The sequence below is a fragment of the Grus americana genome, chromosome 4, assembly GCF_028858705.1.
Source record: "Grus americana isolate bGruAme1 chromosome 4, bGruAme1.mat, whole genome shotgun sequence".
NCBI classification, from domain to species: Eukaryota; Metazoa; Chordata; class Aves; order Gruiformes; family Gruidae; genus Grus; species Grus americana.
Window position 1 is genome coordinate 33,368,913 of NC_072855.1, and position 18,067 is coordinate 33,386,979.

Here is an 18,067-nt window from a genome sequence, read left to right on the forward strand (position 1 = left end):
TAAAACCCACATAGCTGTGTTTAATAGTTTCTTAAAGTGCTGAGTAGCTGATGAATAGAGAGTAGAATTTGCTGTCTTTATTTCAAACTAGTGAAAAGACAAAAACATGGAGCAAGTGTACAGTGTGTTTCTATTTAGCAAGGAAGAGTAAATTAGTAGAATTTGTTCTAACTCATTTTCACCTTCCCCAATAGACTTCAAACCAAGAACTGAGTAAGACAAAAAGCAGTGAGATTTTGTCACCAGAACAGGACTCCGTTAATGTTAAAGGTAAGCCCTGTATGCAGTAACTGAGAGATTAACACTTCTATATGAATTTGCATACTGTGAGAATTATCATGGACAGTGCTTGTGATATATGTAATTAAGAGGAAGGTGATCAAATTTGCAAGAGTTTACTGGACTGTTTCTTTTGGTGGTGGTGGTTTTTTCCCATGAAACATATCAGCTGACTAGATATGTCTGTGTTGATATAGACCCAGCAAACATTTTAAAGAGGAAACCTGGAATAATCTTACATAGGTAGATGTGGTTTTGATGCTTGACAAGAGCGTAAATTTCAGTTGATTGCTGTAGCTGTTGGCACCCAACTGTAGCAGAGTTAATTTGTCTGTTATAGTATTTTAATGTTTAGATTTGTCTAGTACTTGCTTTTTCTGCTATTACATTTACTAGCAACTGAAATCACTTTTGTATTTTAGAGATTTATTTTTGTGAGTAATGGTGTGTTGTAACTGATTAAGAACTGAGAAATTGTTTTCTGTCAGAAGACAGAAATACTACTAGGTGGTATGAATGTTACTTCTAATTTAACTGTTGTTACCACCTTCTTTTCATGTGGTTTTCTGTTGCATTTATTGGTTTCATTCTTGGTCTTTTTCCATAGATTGAAAGCAGTATTTGAGTAGATCCTGTGTTGCCACAAGAATGTGGCAAAATGTTAAGGAATTTATTGTTCTGTATTATGTCGCCTTATATCTAGAATGAATATTTTACAGTAGGTCATATAGTTCTGGAAGATGGGGGGTTTTGTTTGGTTTTTTTCTTTTTAAAAAAAAAGCTGTATCGAGTCAGAAGTTTTTGTCAAATACTGTCTTGTGATAATTGCTGATACTTAAGTGAATGAGAGTACAAATAACTGATGTTTTATTTGTGTTGATCTGAGAGACTGTAATTTACTTTCATTGCTCATTTGTAGCTTTGGATCATAATTTGTAAAAAAAATAATAATAATATGGAATTTTTGTATGCTCGGAATTTTTTACTTTCTCTACCTAGTTAAGATGTAGTTTTGTGGTTTTAGGTGAACAAGATGTGGCTACAATTTTGCCTCATTACCTCAATGTCATGGAGAATACACCACCTTTAGCAGTCAATACCCCAGAATCCTTTATAACAGCCCGTATGAAAACAGAAGAATCAAGCTCATCTTTACCAGTAAATGAAACTCAAACACTAGATACAACGTGTGTAGGAAACAAATCTGCTGCAAGTTCTGAAAGCTCCATGGCTGGCAGCCCCGATACAGAGTCACCTGTGCTAGTGAATGAATATGTGCGTATATTTTTGGTTAAGATACATCCAAGAGAAATGAGAAGCTTTTTTCTGTTTGTGTTGTTTCTGGTTTCCAGCCTTGTTCAGTTTTGCAAAATTGATACGGGCATTGTTTTTTGATGTACTTTATTATAATAGTCAAAAATCTAGTTTTGGAGTGAAAATAAAGTAGCACTATTCTTTTAAATATCACTATTTTTATTAACAGGAAGCTGGTTCTGGAAACGTAAGTCAAAAATCTGATGAAGATGATTTTGTGAAGGTTGAAGACTTGCCCCTTAAACTTGCAGTATATTCAGAGGTATCTTGCCATTGTTTGTGGGGTGGTTGTTTAGAGTGCACACCCTACATGTCCTAATTATCCGGGCAGCAATGAGAATTATGCAGAATATTGAGTTTTGCTTTATCTGTTACAAAGGCAGATTTAATGAAGAAAATGGCAACGGAAGCCCAAACCAACAGTTTGTCTGATGAATTACTGGATGGAGGTGGAGCTCGAGATCAAGAATTAGTAGGAGATGCCCAAACTTTGAAAGAACCTGGTAAAGATTTTCTAAATCCTCTACACCTATTGGGAAAACAGTCTGGAATGGCCTAGAATTTAAATATCTTGTTATTACTGATTGAAGTAAGCAGTTAGCATGGTGCTTGAAAGAATATCTTTTTATTATGCATTTGAAAATGATGTAGAAGAAACTTGCAGTGTGTATGACAGCAATAAAGATTTGTCACTTTCATGAAACAGTATTTATGCAGCTACAAAAACAATGCAGATCAAAAACTTTTTTAATATAATGTTGATATTGTGACACAAGTTACAGTGTTAGAGGCTTCTGTTGTATTGTTAAGCTTGTTGTTCTCAAGTGAAGGGTACAGTAATGGCATATATAAATGCATGAACTGGGTATTCTCATGGTGGTAGTTTTCTGCTAGTGTAGCTAGTTCCAATTCCTCAAACAGTACAAGCTGATGAAAATGCTTTTTTTCCTTTTTTGTTAATGTAGTTGCAGTGACAGCATAGGATTTTCTAGAACAAAGTGTGAAGGAAAGTGCATCTTTCCTTCATTTGATTCACTGCCCGTCACCTTTCCGTTGACATATAGCTATGCTAGCAGAAGTTTGCCATGTCAGTTTGGTGAACAGTGATGCGTATGCCTGGTGTGGGAACAGTCTGGCTAAGAATGCCATGTCACACAAAATTGGTAGCTAGCACATAAGCCATTCTTCATCTGTGTATGGGGGATGGCTGTAGCTGTTCAAGTAAGCCATGGCTCAAAATGCTTGTGGACAAAAAGTGAGGAAGAAACACTTCTTCAAGGTGCTTTAAAGGATACTTAAAAGGAGTTGAAACGTGGTCAAGAACTGTGTTTGTTGCCTTGTAGCTGTTAGACAATAATAAGTATACTCTTATTTTACAGAAACTTTTGGACCTCAGAGTGCATGAGAATAACCTGAAGATACCTGCATTTATAAACTCCATGTATAAAAATGCATATGGAAGATCAGCACTAATTTCCCAGAATTCTGGAAGTGTATAAAAATGTAGAATTTCTGATGCACTGCCTCTTAGGATAGGTATGCTAACTTCTGCCTGTGGCAGTTTGAACAGCTGGAACTGAATCCTCTTCTATTCAGTTTTGCTGCACTGTTCTTTTTCTGTCTTAATCTTTTTTTATTTTTTATTGTGACTTGTTTAGTAATTTTAAAATTGTTCAAAATGGTAGTTTTAAATAAAGTTTGGACTTGTCTGTAAACTTGTCCTTTGAAAAATTTTCCTCTGGCTTACAAAATGGTTTGCAGAGTTTATTGTTGGAAGTTCACTGACTCTTAAGTGTTGGCATGCTTGTAGCAGTTTGTTACTCCTCTTCAGAGAAACACTGCTAACTTTCCTGGAGCAAGAGTGTTTCTTGTCCCACTAAGTTTCCTTATCTTCTGCAAATATGAGGTGTAGACACAATACATACCTACGTGTTGCCTTTATAGCCTAAAGTATAGCTGGTCTGTTAAAAAAAAAAAGTTCCTGTTCATGGCCTGTGGAGTTCATTTCTATCAGCACATTTACCTGAGGTGAAATAAATATCCTGGTTTTGTAGTTAAATGCAGAAACATCTGTATTATTCTGCATTTTCTGTTTTACACTTTCAGCATGCAAAGGGATAAATCTGTATGAAAATTTTAGTATCCTTTCACATGTAACACTTAAAACTGCTGCAATTGAAAGCCTGTAAAATTTGTTCCTAAAGTATTTGACTTTGTAAAGGGTTTATATATAGAAAGGAAGACATTCAGGAAATTACAATTAAAGTTAATGTTTAAAAAATAAACAACAGTTAAAGTCAGCACCTAATGAAGTCTCATGGCAAAGGTGGAAAAGTAGATTAGAGAACTTGAAGCAGAACAAAAATTTTCTTTTTCAGATCAGCATTGCTAATAACAGTAAGTCATAAAATTGAGCTAGAAGTTGCTTACTCAGTATATCTGCTCCATTATAGACATCCTGTTTACCTTAAACAAATACAAAGCTTTTCTCAAAAAGGACTATTGCTTTTTTAACTGCTTTAATTCAGGATTGTCTTCCTTTTGAGGTTAGTGTAATAACATGGCTATGTGCTGTGGGAAACAGCCAGGTGACAGTGTAGCCTACATCTGCCTGAGTTTGAATAAAATGAGAGTGTGATTCTTCTGTAATTTCTTTTAAGTTTGTTTTGAGTGTCTCCAGGTTTTATGAGTGAATTTTGAAATGGCAGATTACAATCACATGCCTCATCTCCAAAGACAAAAGTATATTAAAAGGTTTGAAGACAGCTTAGTTACTGTGTGTGTTTTAAATTTATAGTGATACTGTATGCAGAAACCCCTTTGATTTTGAGGACAGAGGAAATACATTGTGACAAAGGCAAACTTGTGAAAGTGAAACAAAATTATAGTTTTTAATCACAAACTTGGTACAAGAATCATTCAGTAGACCTAAAAGAGGATATTTTCATAAATTAGAACAAGATGATTTATGCATATTTGAGACAAATCTAGTATATAGGGCAAATGATTAAGCTTAGTTTAAAGAAATAGCAGGAGCACATGCCATTTCTGAATTCTTGACCTTGAATGGTGTGTATGAACAATGCACTAAAATGGTATTTCTTTGGTCATACTTTCTCTCTACTCTTTCTTCACAGAATGGCTGAGGTTGGCAAGGTTCTCTGGAGGTCATCTTGTCCAACCCCCCCTGCTCAAGCAGGGCCACTCAGAGCTGGTTGCTGTGTAACACCTGTCTGTCAACTCCTCTGTAGGGAATGACCTAACACAACAATAGACTGCACTGGGATGGAGTGAAACCAAATTACTTTTGAGTTTGACTCACTTTTACTACTAGAAATATCTGCTACTTCCAGGAGGAAGGTAGAATAGTTGATTTCTTACAACAGATTGCAACATAGCTTTTTTGAAACTTTATTTTACTCAGACCATTATATCCTATTGTAACCTGAAATTATGTGTGCCCCAAAACTAATTATAGCATTCACAAAGTAAGTATAAGACAATAGAAAACCCATAGTAACTTTGGGGTGCTTTTGCTACAGTGCTAGTATTTTGAACTGTAGTTACCTACTACAGGATTACCATCTTGCATAACAGCAAGGAGTTCAAAGAAAATTTAACCCTTGAAGAGCATAAACTAATAAACTGTCTTATTTCAAAAGAAGCCTTCACCCATTCTGTACAAGCTTGCATATTCATATAGTAGTATTTATTCAAAGACAGACTGGAACATTTCTTGCCCTACTTTTATATAAATTTCTCTCTCTTCACTTGTCATGAGAGACACAAGCTCTGGATTTTCACTGACTTCACCATATGAACAAGGCCGACCAGCAACCATTAAAATAGGACCTTGTGCTTCCTGTTCCTCCTCTTGTTCAAAGTTGTTGCCTGCTACTTTCATTCCTGCTCTTTTTGAGTGTTCAGCATCTTCTTCAGACTCACTGGTATCATTGCCTGACTCAGGTAGTTTGCTTTTGACAATAGGAGCCTGGTCTGTGCTAGATGATGACTTGGATTCATGGATGAGAAGAGTCTTGATGATTTCATTATCAGTGATAGTTTCTTTAACACTTTCTTCAGTTTCTTCAGAAGCATTTACTCCTAATACACAATACTAAGTGTTAGAGTTATCACTAGGTTACAGTTACCACAGGCATCCTACATAAATTACTTTTTTTTTCTACTCCAGATCTTTTTTGCCCATACTTCAGAATTCTCTTGAAGGTGCAAGAGCTTTCCACTTTAAAGATTATCACTAATGTTACTGCATGGTTAGACCTGACCTCTGGCTTTAGGAATACTACCTAAGTTAGTCTGAAGACTAGTTTTTAGAAACTACGATCTGATAGCCACTAGTTTAGAATTGAAGCATTACTCTATATTCTAAACCAAGCTCACTACGTTTTCAATAGGAAAACTATATTTAAATTGAGCAGCCTTACTGCATTTAAGTTTTTGCCAATGCTTAAAACTTACCAACAGTTTTGTTGGTGGCTGGTGTTGCTCCTTCCACTGTGCTCTGGGACATCCAGATAGGTTGCTCTTTAGTTGTCTTTTCTCTTGTTTTCTTCTTGGGCTCAGAGTCTTGGACATTAATAACTAAGTTTTGGGTGTACATATTGCCAAAAGAGGAACTTCTGTTGGCCCATTTTTCAGGTCGGTTGCAGGATTCCAGCACACTTGAACCCACCTTCTGATCAAAGCTGAATAAAATGTCATCCATTTTGGACAGGTTAAATTCATGCAAGAACCCCCCAGTTCCCATTCAAAAAAACCCCAAAAACCATGTTTTGTAAGCAGACTAGCTTTTACAAGTGCTCTGTATTAAACAATTTGCATTCTCCATTACTTCATCTTCGAGACAACTGATTCTGAACCATTGATTTTTGCATGGTCTCTTTACCAGTACATCTCCGGATGAAGCACACTGATAGAGAAACATTACTTTCTCACAGAAAGGGCTATGAACATTAGCTGAAGGAGAAGTCTAGAAAATTTATTACTATAAAAAGTAACAAAAATAAAACTAAATGCATAACAATCATTTAGAATTTTAGATATTACAGGCTTCTTCCTTAAGCAGCTGACAGTAGTGAGCAAAGCACAATGGAGTAGAAAGTAGGCTGCAAGTTCAGTATTTCAAAGATTTTACAACTGGAAAGTTGTTGGGGGGTTTTGTATTGATCAGAAATTCTAGGGTTATTGTTATACCTTTCTGATAATTCTGGTATTTCTGTTGGCTGAGGCTCCAGCAAGTCATACGGCAGAACAATATCTTCTGTCTCACGCAATAGCACAAAGATAGGTTCAATCTGCTCATTGAATTTTGCTAGCAAGGTTCGAGCATCACGCTTAGGAAGTGCTGAGTCATCTTCCTCTACTTCAGTGTTGCAGTAAGTGCAGCGGAAAGTCTCTGCAACATGACCAAATTGGAAATTCTCATGTTCATAGGATACAAAAAATGAGCAGTACCTTAAGAAATCCACAGCCTGGACAATGATCAAAATGTTCTGATGTCACTAGACTTCATCCATTTGTTCACATTAACTAGGGAAACTCAAGTTATAAAGGCAACCTGATATTTTATTTTTTTTTTCCCGGAAGGACTTGCTGTGCAGGACAGAAGTGTTGCATATTGGGGGGAAATCAAGTTGGCTAGACATGGAATATCATCAGATAGTAAGATTTATTTTCTTCTTCTCTGATCTCATCTTTTTGTTCATGATGTAAGAAAAAAGATATTTGCAAGCATAAATAGCATCTGGTTTTAGTTGTTCAGAGTTCTAAAGTTCAAAAAGACTCATTTAGAGTCAAAGCATATGCTAAAAACCTATATTTATGTCTTAAGCAAAAAAAAATTAAAGTGTATTCTATTAAAATATATCACCAGCCTCAATGTTTGCATTTCAGTAACTTGACAAAGTCCCTCCATTTCAAACAAAGGGGTGATTGTTGCTGACTGACAGTACGCTTACTTCACCTTTGACATTTCAAGTTAGTCACACAAAGTTAATGCTCCCTGGCTCTGGCATCCGTTGCAGATACCATGACCCAGATGTTAGCACAGCAGCTGTGCTTAAAGTAACATACTGCAATATGATGCCATTTAAACTCATGTTGAAAGAGTACTCTCTAGTTACTTGGTTTTAGAGAAGAGAAACCCACAAGCTGTGGTGCCACTTGTGCTGTGCATGTGTCATGTTGCCCCGGGAGGAGCCTGAACTTCCCGGTTTCCAGCACAGGAGTGACAGAACCCCTCTCCGCTGCTGCCCAGCTGCAATATGCTTGTTACAGTAGGTGGCTGCAAACAGTTTTATCTGTCTTGTCCAACTCTTCCATCAGAAGAATTCACCACAGAAATGGATTAACTAACTAACTCAAAACAGAGTAAAAGGAGTACTGTATTCTTATTTCTTTATGAGGAAGTGGGACTCACAAGACTTGGATGAGTAATCTTAAATCAGGCTAAGCCTCTTATTCCTAGGAAATTTCCTAGCCCAAATCTGATTCCCTACCCCAGCTCTTATATTCAAGATTATTCTTCCTCTTGATTGGCCTGTTCTCCAGAAACAGCTTTTTCTCTTACCATCACCTCCCAGCTTCTGTCTCAGGCCCTTGTCCACCAGCAAACAAGAAGTATATCCTAACAAACATGCTTTTATTGCAAAGTTCACACAGGAGCCAATTTTGTGCCATGAGAGCTATCCTTTAAGGGAAGAGCAAATAAGCAATATGAGCAACATACCTGTAAATACATCAAAGAGCTGATTGACTTCCAGGTCCGTGTAAGTGCTGGAGCAAGATGGACATTTAAAAGAGGACCTGGTAGTTGAATCCCGCTCATCCGCTTCTATCTTTCGGCGTACATGATCCAGTTTGTACTTTACCACATCCACCAGCACCTTGTAATTGATGTAATAGTAATTGTGCCTTGTGCTCTTCCCGTTAGGCCCTGTTTCAACTCGCATACGCAGCTTCACAAACTTGTCTGCCTTGAGCGTGTTGAGGATAGTACGCAGTTGTTTACGTTCGTACTTGAGCAACTGTAACAAGTCATCCTCTTTCACGCAAGGGTAGCGGATCAGTATATCGAGAGCCAAGGAATACTCTACTCCATAGAAACCACGCACTATATATTTGGCCAGGCGCTTTAGGGCTGCCGGGACCTCGGTGATAATGTTTTGCTCTTCCATCAGGAGCTGAACCACTGTCAGAAGTGCTATACAACAAACAGAAGGGAGGTGAGCTGTAGTGAACCTTTCTTGGAGCGCACAGGCGGGTATAAAGGAGGTCATTTGCTGCACTGTGCTTCTGCAAGAGTCTTGACTGAATAATGTAAAATCTTTAACCTGCACCTGTGGATGGGGAAGGTATCGATAGATATCAAAGATTACCTAATCTTCAAGTACAATGATTGCACCTGAAATATTCACATCCTCTTGTGTAAAAACCCACAGAAGATATCTAGGAAAATGGGTTACAGAAAGTTCATAATAATCCTCTTTACAGAAGACAGCACAGTTAACTTGCATGTCTAGGTCTCCCTGAAGTATCTGTTTTCATTCACAGCCAGCCATGCAAGATCTTAAGTGAACACTATATGCCTTCAAAAGTAAAGCTCAGGACACAAGCTGGGCAAAAAATCTTTAGCTTAATTCATAAGCACCACACTGACCTACATTTCCCACAGGAAGAGTGGGGGAACACTAGAATAGGCTGCCCAGGGAGGAGATTGAGTCTCTGTACTTCAACTGGACAAAGAGCCCAAGCAGCCTGACCGTGCTTTGAGATGAGTTGTGCCATGAGCAAGGGCTGGACCATATGGCTTCCAGAGGTCCTGTCCAACCTAAATTCTTCTGTTCCAAGAGTTAAATTTAACCATAGAGAGAGCCTTTGGGAATCTCAGTCAGTTCCTTGACAGTCCTCCTCAGACTGTAAGAGCATTTCACAAAAGCCTTGAAGAAGCAGCACATTTTTTTATTATTATCGTTTTACTCTTTCACTTCTCCTTTGTGCTCATCCTCAAAAGAGGCTTAACTAAACAGTGCTCCTGTCACCTGTTAGCAGGGCAGTGTAGCTTATCTCGTGACTAGACAGTGTTCCCTTCTGCAGGTGGGAAATCATGGGACCTTGAGCTGTGTTCCAAGTCTCCCAGAAGCTAAATCCTGTTCTTGCTCCCAGTCAAGCCCTAGCAAGGGTATGACACACCGTCTGTGTACATGCATGTGGATGTGTCTGTGGTGGGACAAAGACATACTCCAGTCAACAGTCAGGGACTCCATCTGCTGAAAAGTGAAAAGTTTAAAATCTTTCTGGCTGCAGTCCCATTTCCACTGCTTTCCTTGAGGGATGAGCTACCTCAAGTCGCCAGCGCATTTTCTGCCAGATGAAACCATCTGCAGATGTATTGGATAACAAGTCAGTAAGCATGGTGGCTATTCTTGAGCCACTTGACCACATGCAGAGGAGATAAACTATATATTGAGAATAGCCAAGAAACTTCAGACAGCAGAGAAGCTACCAGTGTGCAGGACAGCTTAGATCAGCTGCTCTCGACCCAGGGTTATAAGCTGGATTCCCATGTCTGCTCTCCAAGACATGTTTTAACCCCAGGGGCACTTGAGCATAAACCACAAGATTTCTGGAGCACAGACAAACATCAGACTTCTTCCACAGAAAAATATGCTAAAGACTTCTCTTTCTGGCCTCACAAATTTGAAATTTGTTTCTGTGCAGTGGCTTATACTCAGCAGGAAGGAAGGATAGACAGCATCCTCAGCCAGCCCCAGAGATCAGGAGCATGGCTTTGAGTCTCCTCGGTCTCTGGAGAACGTTGAGCCTTGTCCTTCTATACTGTGGGCACAGTAGCCTCCAGTACATGCCCAAAGGTGAGCAGCCATCACATATTTCTGTAATCCGGTCCAGCCCTGTTGAGGGGTGCCAAGCACAGCCCCAACATCCATACAGGTTACTGTACCAGTCGCATGCGTTAGTCTGGGCTAGCATCTCAGAAAGGGCCGGAGTGCCCTCTGCAAGGACTAGTTTTCTAGGAATGCCAGTTGGATTGTGGCACTATTAAAAAAGAACAAAAACACTTCTGCATCTAGCTCTTGGCTGACACTTAAGCAGAACCCTGACACTTAAAGGACTTACATTAGGAGCAGGTCTCATGACTGTTTTTTCTTACCCCAAGACAAATACAGAATGGAATAGCTCCAAAAGGAGTGTGATAAGTAGATAACATCATTCAGGGAGAAGTAGGACCAGAACTGTAAGCCTGATGTTTGCTGACCTATCAATTCTCTGGATGATACCTTATCCCAGACTCGCGTTGCATACCTGCATCCCTAAAGCAAGCAGTACTCAAGTGCTAGGAAGTCTGGGCTGCGCTGAAGCGCTTCCGAGAGCCTTGATGTTAAAAGCTCTTTAGGTCTAGAGTCTTACAATTATGTAAGCTATTCAGGGAAAGAAAAAAACCACCTCAACCCAAAAACCCACAACCAAAAACCACCCACTCCCCCACCACCCAACAGAACCCCCTCATACACACACATCATGTAAATATCGTCAATATATCCTGGGAGAAGAGTGAAAAGCTTTTTTCAACAAAAAATCCATAGAACCCACTGTCCATTTGCAGTAGAAATTTAGATATGCAAACCCTTGATTGTAAAAGGAAAGGGCTTTCTTGTACAAAAATGGCTGAATTTGCCCTGAATAAAGAACCTCCATGGAAAATACAAACCCCTCAAGATGTGTTCCTTTACGCTACAAAAGAACCAAAACTCTATGTCTTTTATACTAAAAACTACATAAAATCAAAATTGGGGAGGGGGAAGGTTTCTTTACAGTGCGTTGGTATATTTGAGGTTGTATTTCTCCGGTCCATTTTGAAAAATCTCTCCATCTTATAATAATCAAATCTGAAGTCTTGCCATTCAGGAAAACCGCTAATTTTTAAAAGCTGTTGTGTAGTTTTCAGTTCACAGGCTGCAGTTCTCCTTTAAGAGGAGCTTGAGATCACCGCCATCAAGGAAAGGAGGAGGAAGAGGAGCAGCTCCCTGTAGAGAGAAGGAATCTGCTCCTCAGCTGAGCTACAGTCTGCATTAAGGAGATAGGTATTTTGCTACTCGTGTTGATTTTTTTTTTCCAGCTAATAGCATGTATGGACAAGGTACCTTACAAGTCCCAGTCTAGCTTCTGCCTTTAGCTGCTTTAAAGTACTTTCATGAGACTTGGAGCTACCTTCTTATTACATTGATTATTTTAAAAATTATTCAGTAACTTAGATACCTGAGAGGCCTTTATGCTTATAGTTAATATGGAGACATTATAATCTTCATCAAGGAGAGAAGAATGCAACAGTGTTTTCCCTGTAAGGAGGGACTACCTTTAGGATCCTCTTTTTCCTTTGGGAAACCTACACAGAGTTGCTTCTTGTTTTGGCAGGCAACTATCAAAAGCAGAATTTCAAGTTAACAGGCATCATACAGAGCAAGTTCTGCAAGGTTTCTCTGAAGTCAGTTGCTTAATTAACAATTTACTTGAGGTGCCTGAGAAAGCAAACTACCCAACTCACACTTCAGAAGACACTAAACTAGAAAGATTCATTTAAGTAGTCTTTTGTCAGATGTTATGCAAGCATATAATTTGCAAATAAGTTAAAAACCTTATTGTTACCTCTCTTGTATAGGCAGAAACCTTCAGGGTGATACTGTAGAAGAATTGCTCCTTTCCTAAGAGCTCAAAGTAACTCCAAAACAAGCTTAAGTATTTCCCAGCCTTTCCTAGACCTATCTGTGATAAGCCCTCATTATCACCCAGCTGGAGCAAGAGAGTCCCCAGATCACATTTCATTAGCAACTGAATGAATTCAGCCTTATATGTATTGCATCATGATAAAGTTATAAATCTTATTGCTTAATGAAATCTACTTACAACTGGTAAGGACTGAAAACGTGACTGCTATCTTTGATTAGTGTTGCCATTAGCATGACTTTAGAAGACTAAAAGTAACATAATAATTAACTCTGTTGTCATTCTTGTAACCCAAATATTTAATATAGGTAGTTTACATAATTTATGTTTAGAAGCTTTCATAACCAAACCTGGAAACTTGAATATCTTGCAAAGAAAAAAGCTGGAATTGATATGTTTACTAGTTTTTGCATTTTTACTTATTAATCTTTTTAGGTGATTTATGTTTTCAAAAGGAAACAAAAAGCAATTTTTCACTGTATTTTTCTAGAAGATAAAGTTATAGAAATGATTATTTACTTTTATGGGCTAGATACCTTGTATTTAAAACCAATGTTGAAATAAGGTTGCCAGACATTGTACAGTCCTGGGTTAAAATGCTGAATTCTGTTAGGATTGCAATCATCATATTCCACCTCAAATCTATGTGTCTTTCATATGTTTGTTTCATACATGCCCAGTGGAGGCTGGTGTTTTGTAGTGATGTGACTTAGGTTGTCTTGGTATGTGTTGCAGCACGTACTGTGCTTTTGTTACTGCTGCTTGTTGCTAGAACTCTGACTTTCCAATTTACTTGGCACAGGGGTCCATGGGGGGCCCCAAAGGTGCAGGAGCTTGTTGGCATAGGGCAGGTTGTGGGATTGGCATCCGTAAATGTCGCTACAGAAGGTAGTGCCTCTGAGAAATACTCAATACCAGAAAAGAAACCTCACGTTTTAGTAGCTGTAGCAAGAATTTAGATTTGAAAAGGTTTGAGACTGCAGTTTGGGAGCTGCAGGAACAGGGGACTATAAAAAAATCCCTGATATTAGCTCTGCCCCTGCTTGTGATTTAGTGTAGCAGGGATCAGCTTCATGCCTTATGCCAGGAAAAACCCTGCTACTACTCTTTTTTGTTCCATTAAGTAAGAAACTCCTTGGTGGATACCCACAACTGAGAAGTGTAATTGGTATAAACCTTCAACTGCAAATTTAAAATGTTCACCCAGGTAAAATCCAGCAGATATACCTCATTCCATACAGCAGTTCTTGAGTATGCTCCTTTGTTGGTGTGTCACAGTAGAAAATGCAAAAGAGCAAGTCTACTTGCTGGTACCTGCTGGGTTTAGTCTGTGGGAAATGTTTACAACAAATAATACCCGTGGGTTTCCTCGCTGAATGTTTTGAACAGGGAAAGTGTCGTGTAACCTCAGCGCTGTTATTCATGTGACAGTCCTCAGCCTGCGTGTGGAGGTGTGGAGCCAGATCACAAGAAAATACGGAATAGCTTTCTAAATTAAGGAGAGTGATGGTCTGGCTGGTAACACCGCTTTCAGAAACAGGAAATCACAGGCACCTGTGCAAGCTGCAGCTGACAACACCGGGGTTGTTAGGCAAGGACAGTTAACCTCTGCATAGCAGAGGTCAATCTCCACGTAGCAAAGGTACTGCTCAGCCAGGCGTCTGCCTGTTTGGTGGCTGGGAGGCAATTCTGTGTGGGCTTATGCACGCTCGGAGCAGGAGTGAAAATCACAAGCCAAAAAGATAAAAGAAAAATTAAGTATGGCTGGAGCAGGTATTTCTGAGTGCAGGTGGCCCTGGCACTGAGGGCCGTGGGAAGCAGGGTTCCTGCCAGTATGTTCTTGCGATGTTGTGTAACAGAGACATTATTGAAAGTGCGAGCTTGAGATGGGGCTAGGCAAAGTCACCTGGCTTCATTTCAGACTCATTTGGGTGACTGGGACGTTTAAGTCGAATTGTATGGGCATGCACTGCGCTCACAGGCTACTTGATGAAAAGGAGGCAGATAATCAGTGGAGCAGTCTGTAGAGTCTGATCAGAGGTTGAAGGAGAAAATTAGTGGGTTGCCGCTTTGGGGCGGAAAGGTATAATCAAGATCCTCACAGAGCAAATGCAATGTGTTTTACCTGTTGGCAGAGCAGAGGTTGGCATAGATGGCCTGGTGGGAGGTTGTGATGTGCATCTTGGGCAAAGGGGAGCTGTTACAAGTTGCTTCATTGTCCTCTCCAGGCCCAACAGCTCCTCTTCTGCCTTCCTCCGGACAGGCACATGGAAGCTATGTCCTGCTGTATCCTACATTCTCCACACCAACTGATACACAACCCTCAGTTGAAAAAATAAAATCTCTAGCTGTCTAGCTCATACATTCAAGCACTGCAAAATAAGAAAACACCAGAACCATAGCAAGTGCCTGTACATAACCTGCTCCCCTGTACACACAAAGCTCATAATTGCACAGTCACATCTCTCCTCTTTTTCCCCATGCTGGCCCTTTCACAAAATCTCTGCCTGAGCCAACACGCAGGGTGTTAATGTTCAGCACTCAGTGCGCAGCCCTGAGCCCGGCTTATTTCGTGAACCACCCAAGCCTTGCATTGAGATGATTCATTTTCTTATCTGTTTTCCTATGGAGCTCTCCCTGTATTACCTAATTCCATGATCCTTGAAGGCATGCTGGTATTGAACTAGATCAACTTTGAGGACTTTAGACCTCTTTTTCAGATTAGTTTATGTTGTAATCTTCCTGGTATCTAGAAAGATAGAGGATATTGTGCCTGTGTAACATAGGGAGCTCTGAGGTACAGAATTTGAGATCAAGAGTGCCAGATAATTTTGATACCCTGAACTGAGATGTAAAACGTATCCTTTTGTTTTGTTTTGTTTTTACAGTACTTTATGTGATTGCAGCATAGCTCCCTCTGTCTTGATTGCAGTTGTGATTAGTACTCCCACTGGTCTCGCAGACAGGGTACTCACCAAACACCACAGCCTGCTGGGCTGCCTGTGTTGCACCTGGCAGAAATGGGGAGAGAATTCAGTTGTCCTGGTAGGTACTTAGACCTGCCTGGTCTGTAACACTATCCTTTCTTATGCAAGGCATTATCTTATTTACTGTCGTGAAAGCTGGAACAAAGCAGAAGCCTTTCTCCTTTATTTATGGCATCCTCATTCATCACAAGAGCGCAGCCTGTCCTGTGCAGTGAAACAAGGGATCTCTATAAAAGGAAATTTGGAATGATACAAAGCAATTGTATCTCATCCAAAAAGAAAGGGGAATGAGTGGCTGCTAAGCTTGTTGGCTGCTAAGCTTGTTGGCTTCTGAGTGCTTCACAGCCTTAGTATGCTTTTAATGTGATTTATCTTTTCAATCTAAGGAATGGTTGCTTGGGATAATATGTATTTTTAATTTCAATGGTGGGTTTTTTTCTTAGAGGATCAGGTTAGATCTACTGTCTCTCAGCATAATGTGAAAAAATGTGGTAACAGCATCAGCTGCTGCGGGAGGGGAGGAACATTTTGGTTGGGGTTTCCTATGATGGCAATTAATTTAGAGAGTAATGGGGTCAGGAGGGGAGTATCCTGCAGTTGCTAGGTCTTCACAGCCTGCCCCTCTCGGCTGTCTTCCTATTCTGTTTTACTTCTCTTTCCTCTGACAGCTCCTGACGCTCTGACTCCTGCTCCTTTTTTTTTTTTTTTTTTTTTTTCCTCCCTCTCAATCCCTGTCACTTCTGCTGCTTTCTCCCACCTGGTCCATGCAGAAGGCATACACACCTTCTGCAGCTGGACGTGGCTTCCATAACAGAACGGTTTCTGGTTCTCAGGGAATGGTGCATGTACACCTCTTGCAGAAGTGCAGATGTAGCATTTTGGGAACTTGGTGCAAATTATATGTAACTACTCAAAGGTTTAAATACTGGTGTAATTCAGATGGTGGGTGTAGCCTGAGAAAAGGCTATGTCTAATCCGAACACCTCCAGGTACCTGAATTAAAGTTCCGTTTTAAAAACAAGATGGCACTTCAGCACTTTGCTACAACTCAATGTTCATGATCTATTTTTTTACTATAGGCTTTTTTAAAAATCTTTTTCAGAGAGATGAATCATTTTCATTGAAATATAAAGAGGAAAAAGTCTAGGGATATTGGGTATCTGCCTAATAGAGAAAGCTTAGAGAAAGCAAAATTAAGACAAGCCTAATAGTGGAAAACCTTAAGCAAGCCTTATGACTGGAGTTACCTTAAATAGAGAATACCCAACAGAGGCAGCCCCACTACTGTGATTCTCCTATTGCTCACGCATAACCCTTGAGCTAGGAGAACAAACTTTGCAAAACAAATTAGACTGAGAGGTTGTCCCATATACAATTAATATAATCCAGAGCTGATTCACTGTAGATCAGAAAGTGTCCCGAGTACAGTGCTGCTCAGTATGTAAACAGGCTAACTCCTTTGTAATTAGTGTCCTCTATTCTAAGTTACAGAGTGTGGGAGCAGACTGAGCTGCAAAAGACCTTTAAAATCCTTGATACCACAAGTTATGATGCTCTGAAAAACTGGTAGGGAACAGCTGCATGGTTTGCTTGCTTCTTCATCACAGTATTTGGCCAATTGGTATGTTGTCTTTCCAGACTCTCTTAACAGTCAAAAGCAGCTTCTTATAAAATGCATAAATACCTGGAGATTTCTTCCCAAGGCAAACTGTGGTTTCTGCCACTGCTTTGATCAAACATTATTCTTTCTGGCTCATCTCGTTCTTCTGGTGCAAAGGATGAGAAGTTTTGCTGCTCGGAGAGCTTGGGTGTGCCTTCCTCACCAACACCTCTGGTCCTCCAACAGCAGAAGAGAGTCCGTCTGATGATCTGTGGCATAAGCAGGTCACGTGCCTGCTGTTGCCACTAAGGTGCTATCCAAGCTTTTAAGATTTTTGTTCATGCTTCTTTTTCTCCTTCTACCTGTAGCCCAAAGACCTGGCTGTGTGAAGGTGGGACAGGTGTCCGTGCTGGGAGGGAGGAGTATTTTGTTGTTAGCTGTGGTGCCTGCTTAAAGCTGCCGGCTGCTCCCTGTCAGTCCACTGCCCGTCGTGCACCAGCTCAAGTCTTCTATTTACTCTTGCTGTTTTCCTTGCGGATACTTTCTGGGACATCTTCGGGTGCTGCTCTGGAGTTTTGCTTCTAAGCAAAGCGGCAACTTGTAACTGACTCGAATGCAAACTCCCTCACATGCGTGTCCCAGAACTGCTGCCTGATTTCGACAGAATCCAATTCCTTTCCTGGACTCGCCTGTCCTGCCAATGTTTGGCTTTTTGACATAGGAGATGCCATTCTTCTTTCCCCTGAAATGGTATGGGGCTTCTCTGCACGGGTTTCTTAAGTTGTGGAGGTGTAATGTTTTCTTGGCAAACTGACATTTTTTGCATTTAAATGCCAGCACCCAAACAAATGCTTTGTCTTTCCTGTAATGCCTTCTTTAATCAAGTTCAGAATAAACTGGATTAACTCTATTTACATTAACAGTAAAATCTGCTGGAAGCTCAAGTACTGAGGCGGCTGTTCATAGAACTAAACTACGCAGTAATAATAAAAAAAATGTTTGTCTTTTTGTTGACATATTATTTTTTGTTTTGCAACCATTTGATGATTTTACACAACAGAACTAGGAAAACTGTGTAAATCTCTTATTTAAACTTCATAAGAGAAAATACATATGGCTGCTTACT

General features: G+C 39.8%; 2 protein-coding genes across 5 annotated transcripts in view; one reads left to right on the forward strand and one right to left on the reverse strand.

Annotated features, from left to right (window-relative positions):
- PCM1 (pericentriolar material 1) overlaps positions 1-3,344 on the forward strand; it is a 43,732-nt gene extending 40,388 nt beyond the window's left edge. The window contains exons 38-42 of the mRNA XM_054824229.1: positions 195-270; positions 1,304-1,554; positions 1,763-1,855; positions 1,973-2,096; positions 2,973-3,344. Of these exons, the coding sequence (XP_054680204.1) occupies positions 195-270; positions 1,304-1,554; positions 1,763-1,855; positions 1,973-2,096; positions 2,973-2,998 (570 nt within the window). The 3' untranslated portion in view covers positions 2,999-3,344. The remainder of the gene's footprint in view (positions 1-194; positions 271-1,303; positions 1,555-1,762; positions 1,856-1,972; positions 2,097-2,972) is intronic.
- Positions 3,345-5,287: 1,943 nt separating this feature from the next.
- Positions 5,288-17,160, reverse strand: LOC129205859 (general transcription factor IIE subunit 1-like). Of its 4 annotated transcripts, XM_054824230.1 has the most exons (6): positions 17,026-17,145; positions 14,480-14,726; positions 8,342-8,815; positions 6,808-7,009; positions 6,073-6,299; positions 5,288-5,697 (listed from the first exon to the last, which is right to left on the reverse strand). In XM_054824230.1, exons 2-6 carry the CDS (start codon positions 14,568-14,570, stop codon positions 5,303-5,305), a joined length of 1,389 nt encoding a protein of 462 aa, XP_054680205.1. In that variant the 5' UTR covers positions 14,571-14,726; positions 17,026-17,145; the 3' UTR covers positions 5,288-5,302. The 4 variants fall into 4 exon arrangements, with proteins under 4 accessions (XP_054680205.1, XP_054680206.1, XP_054680208.1 ...); XM_054824231.1 differs by lacking the exon at positions 14,480-14,726 and having other exon boundaries at positions 17,026-17,160; XM_054824233.1 differs by lacking the exon at positions 17,026-17,145 and having other exon boundaries at positions 8,342-8,498; positions 12,277-16,048.
- Between the last annotated feature and the right edge of the window lie 907 nt (positions 17,161-18,067).

Coding starts and splice junctions, on each gene's coding strand:
- LOC129205859 (XM_054824230.1), bottom strand. CDS start 14,570: ATGAAGCAACTTGTAACAGCTCCCCTTTGCCCAAGATGCACATCACAA. Junction 7,010..8,341: donor GCTCTTTGATGTATTTACAG/GTATGTTGCTCA, acceptor GTCATGTTGCAG/AGACTTTCCGCTGCACTTAC. Junction 6,300..6,807: donor ATACCAGAATTATCAGAAAG/GTATAACAATAA, acceptor CATTTTATTCAG/CTTTGATCAGAAGGTGGGTT.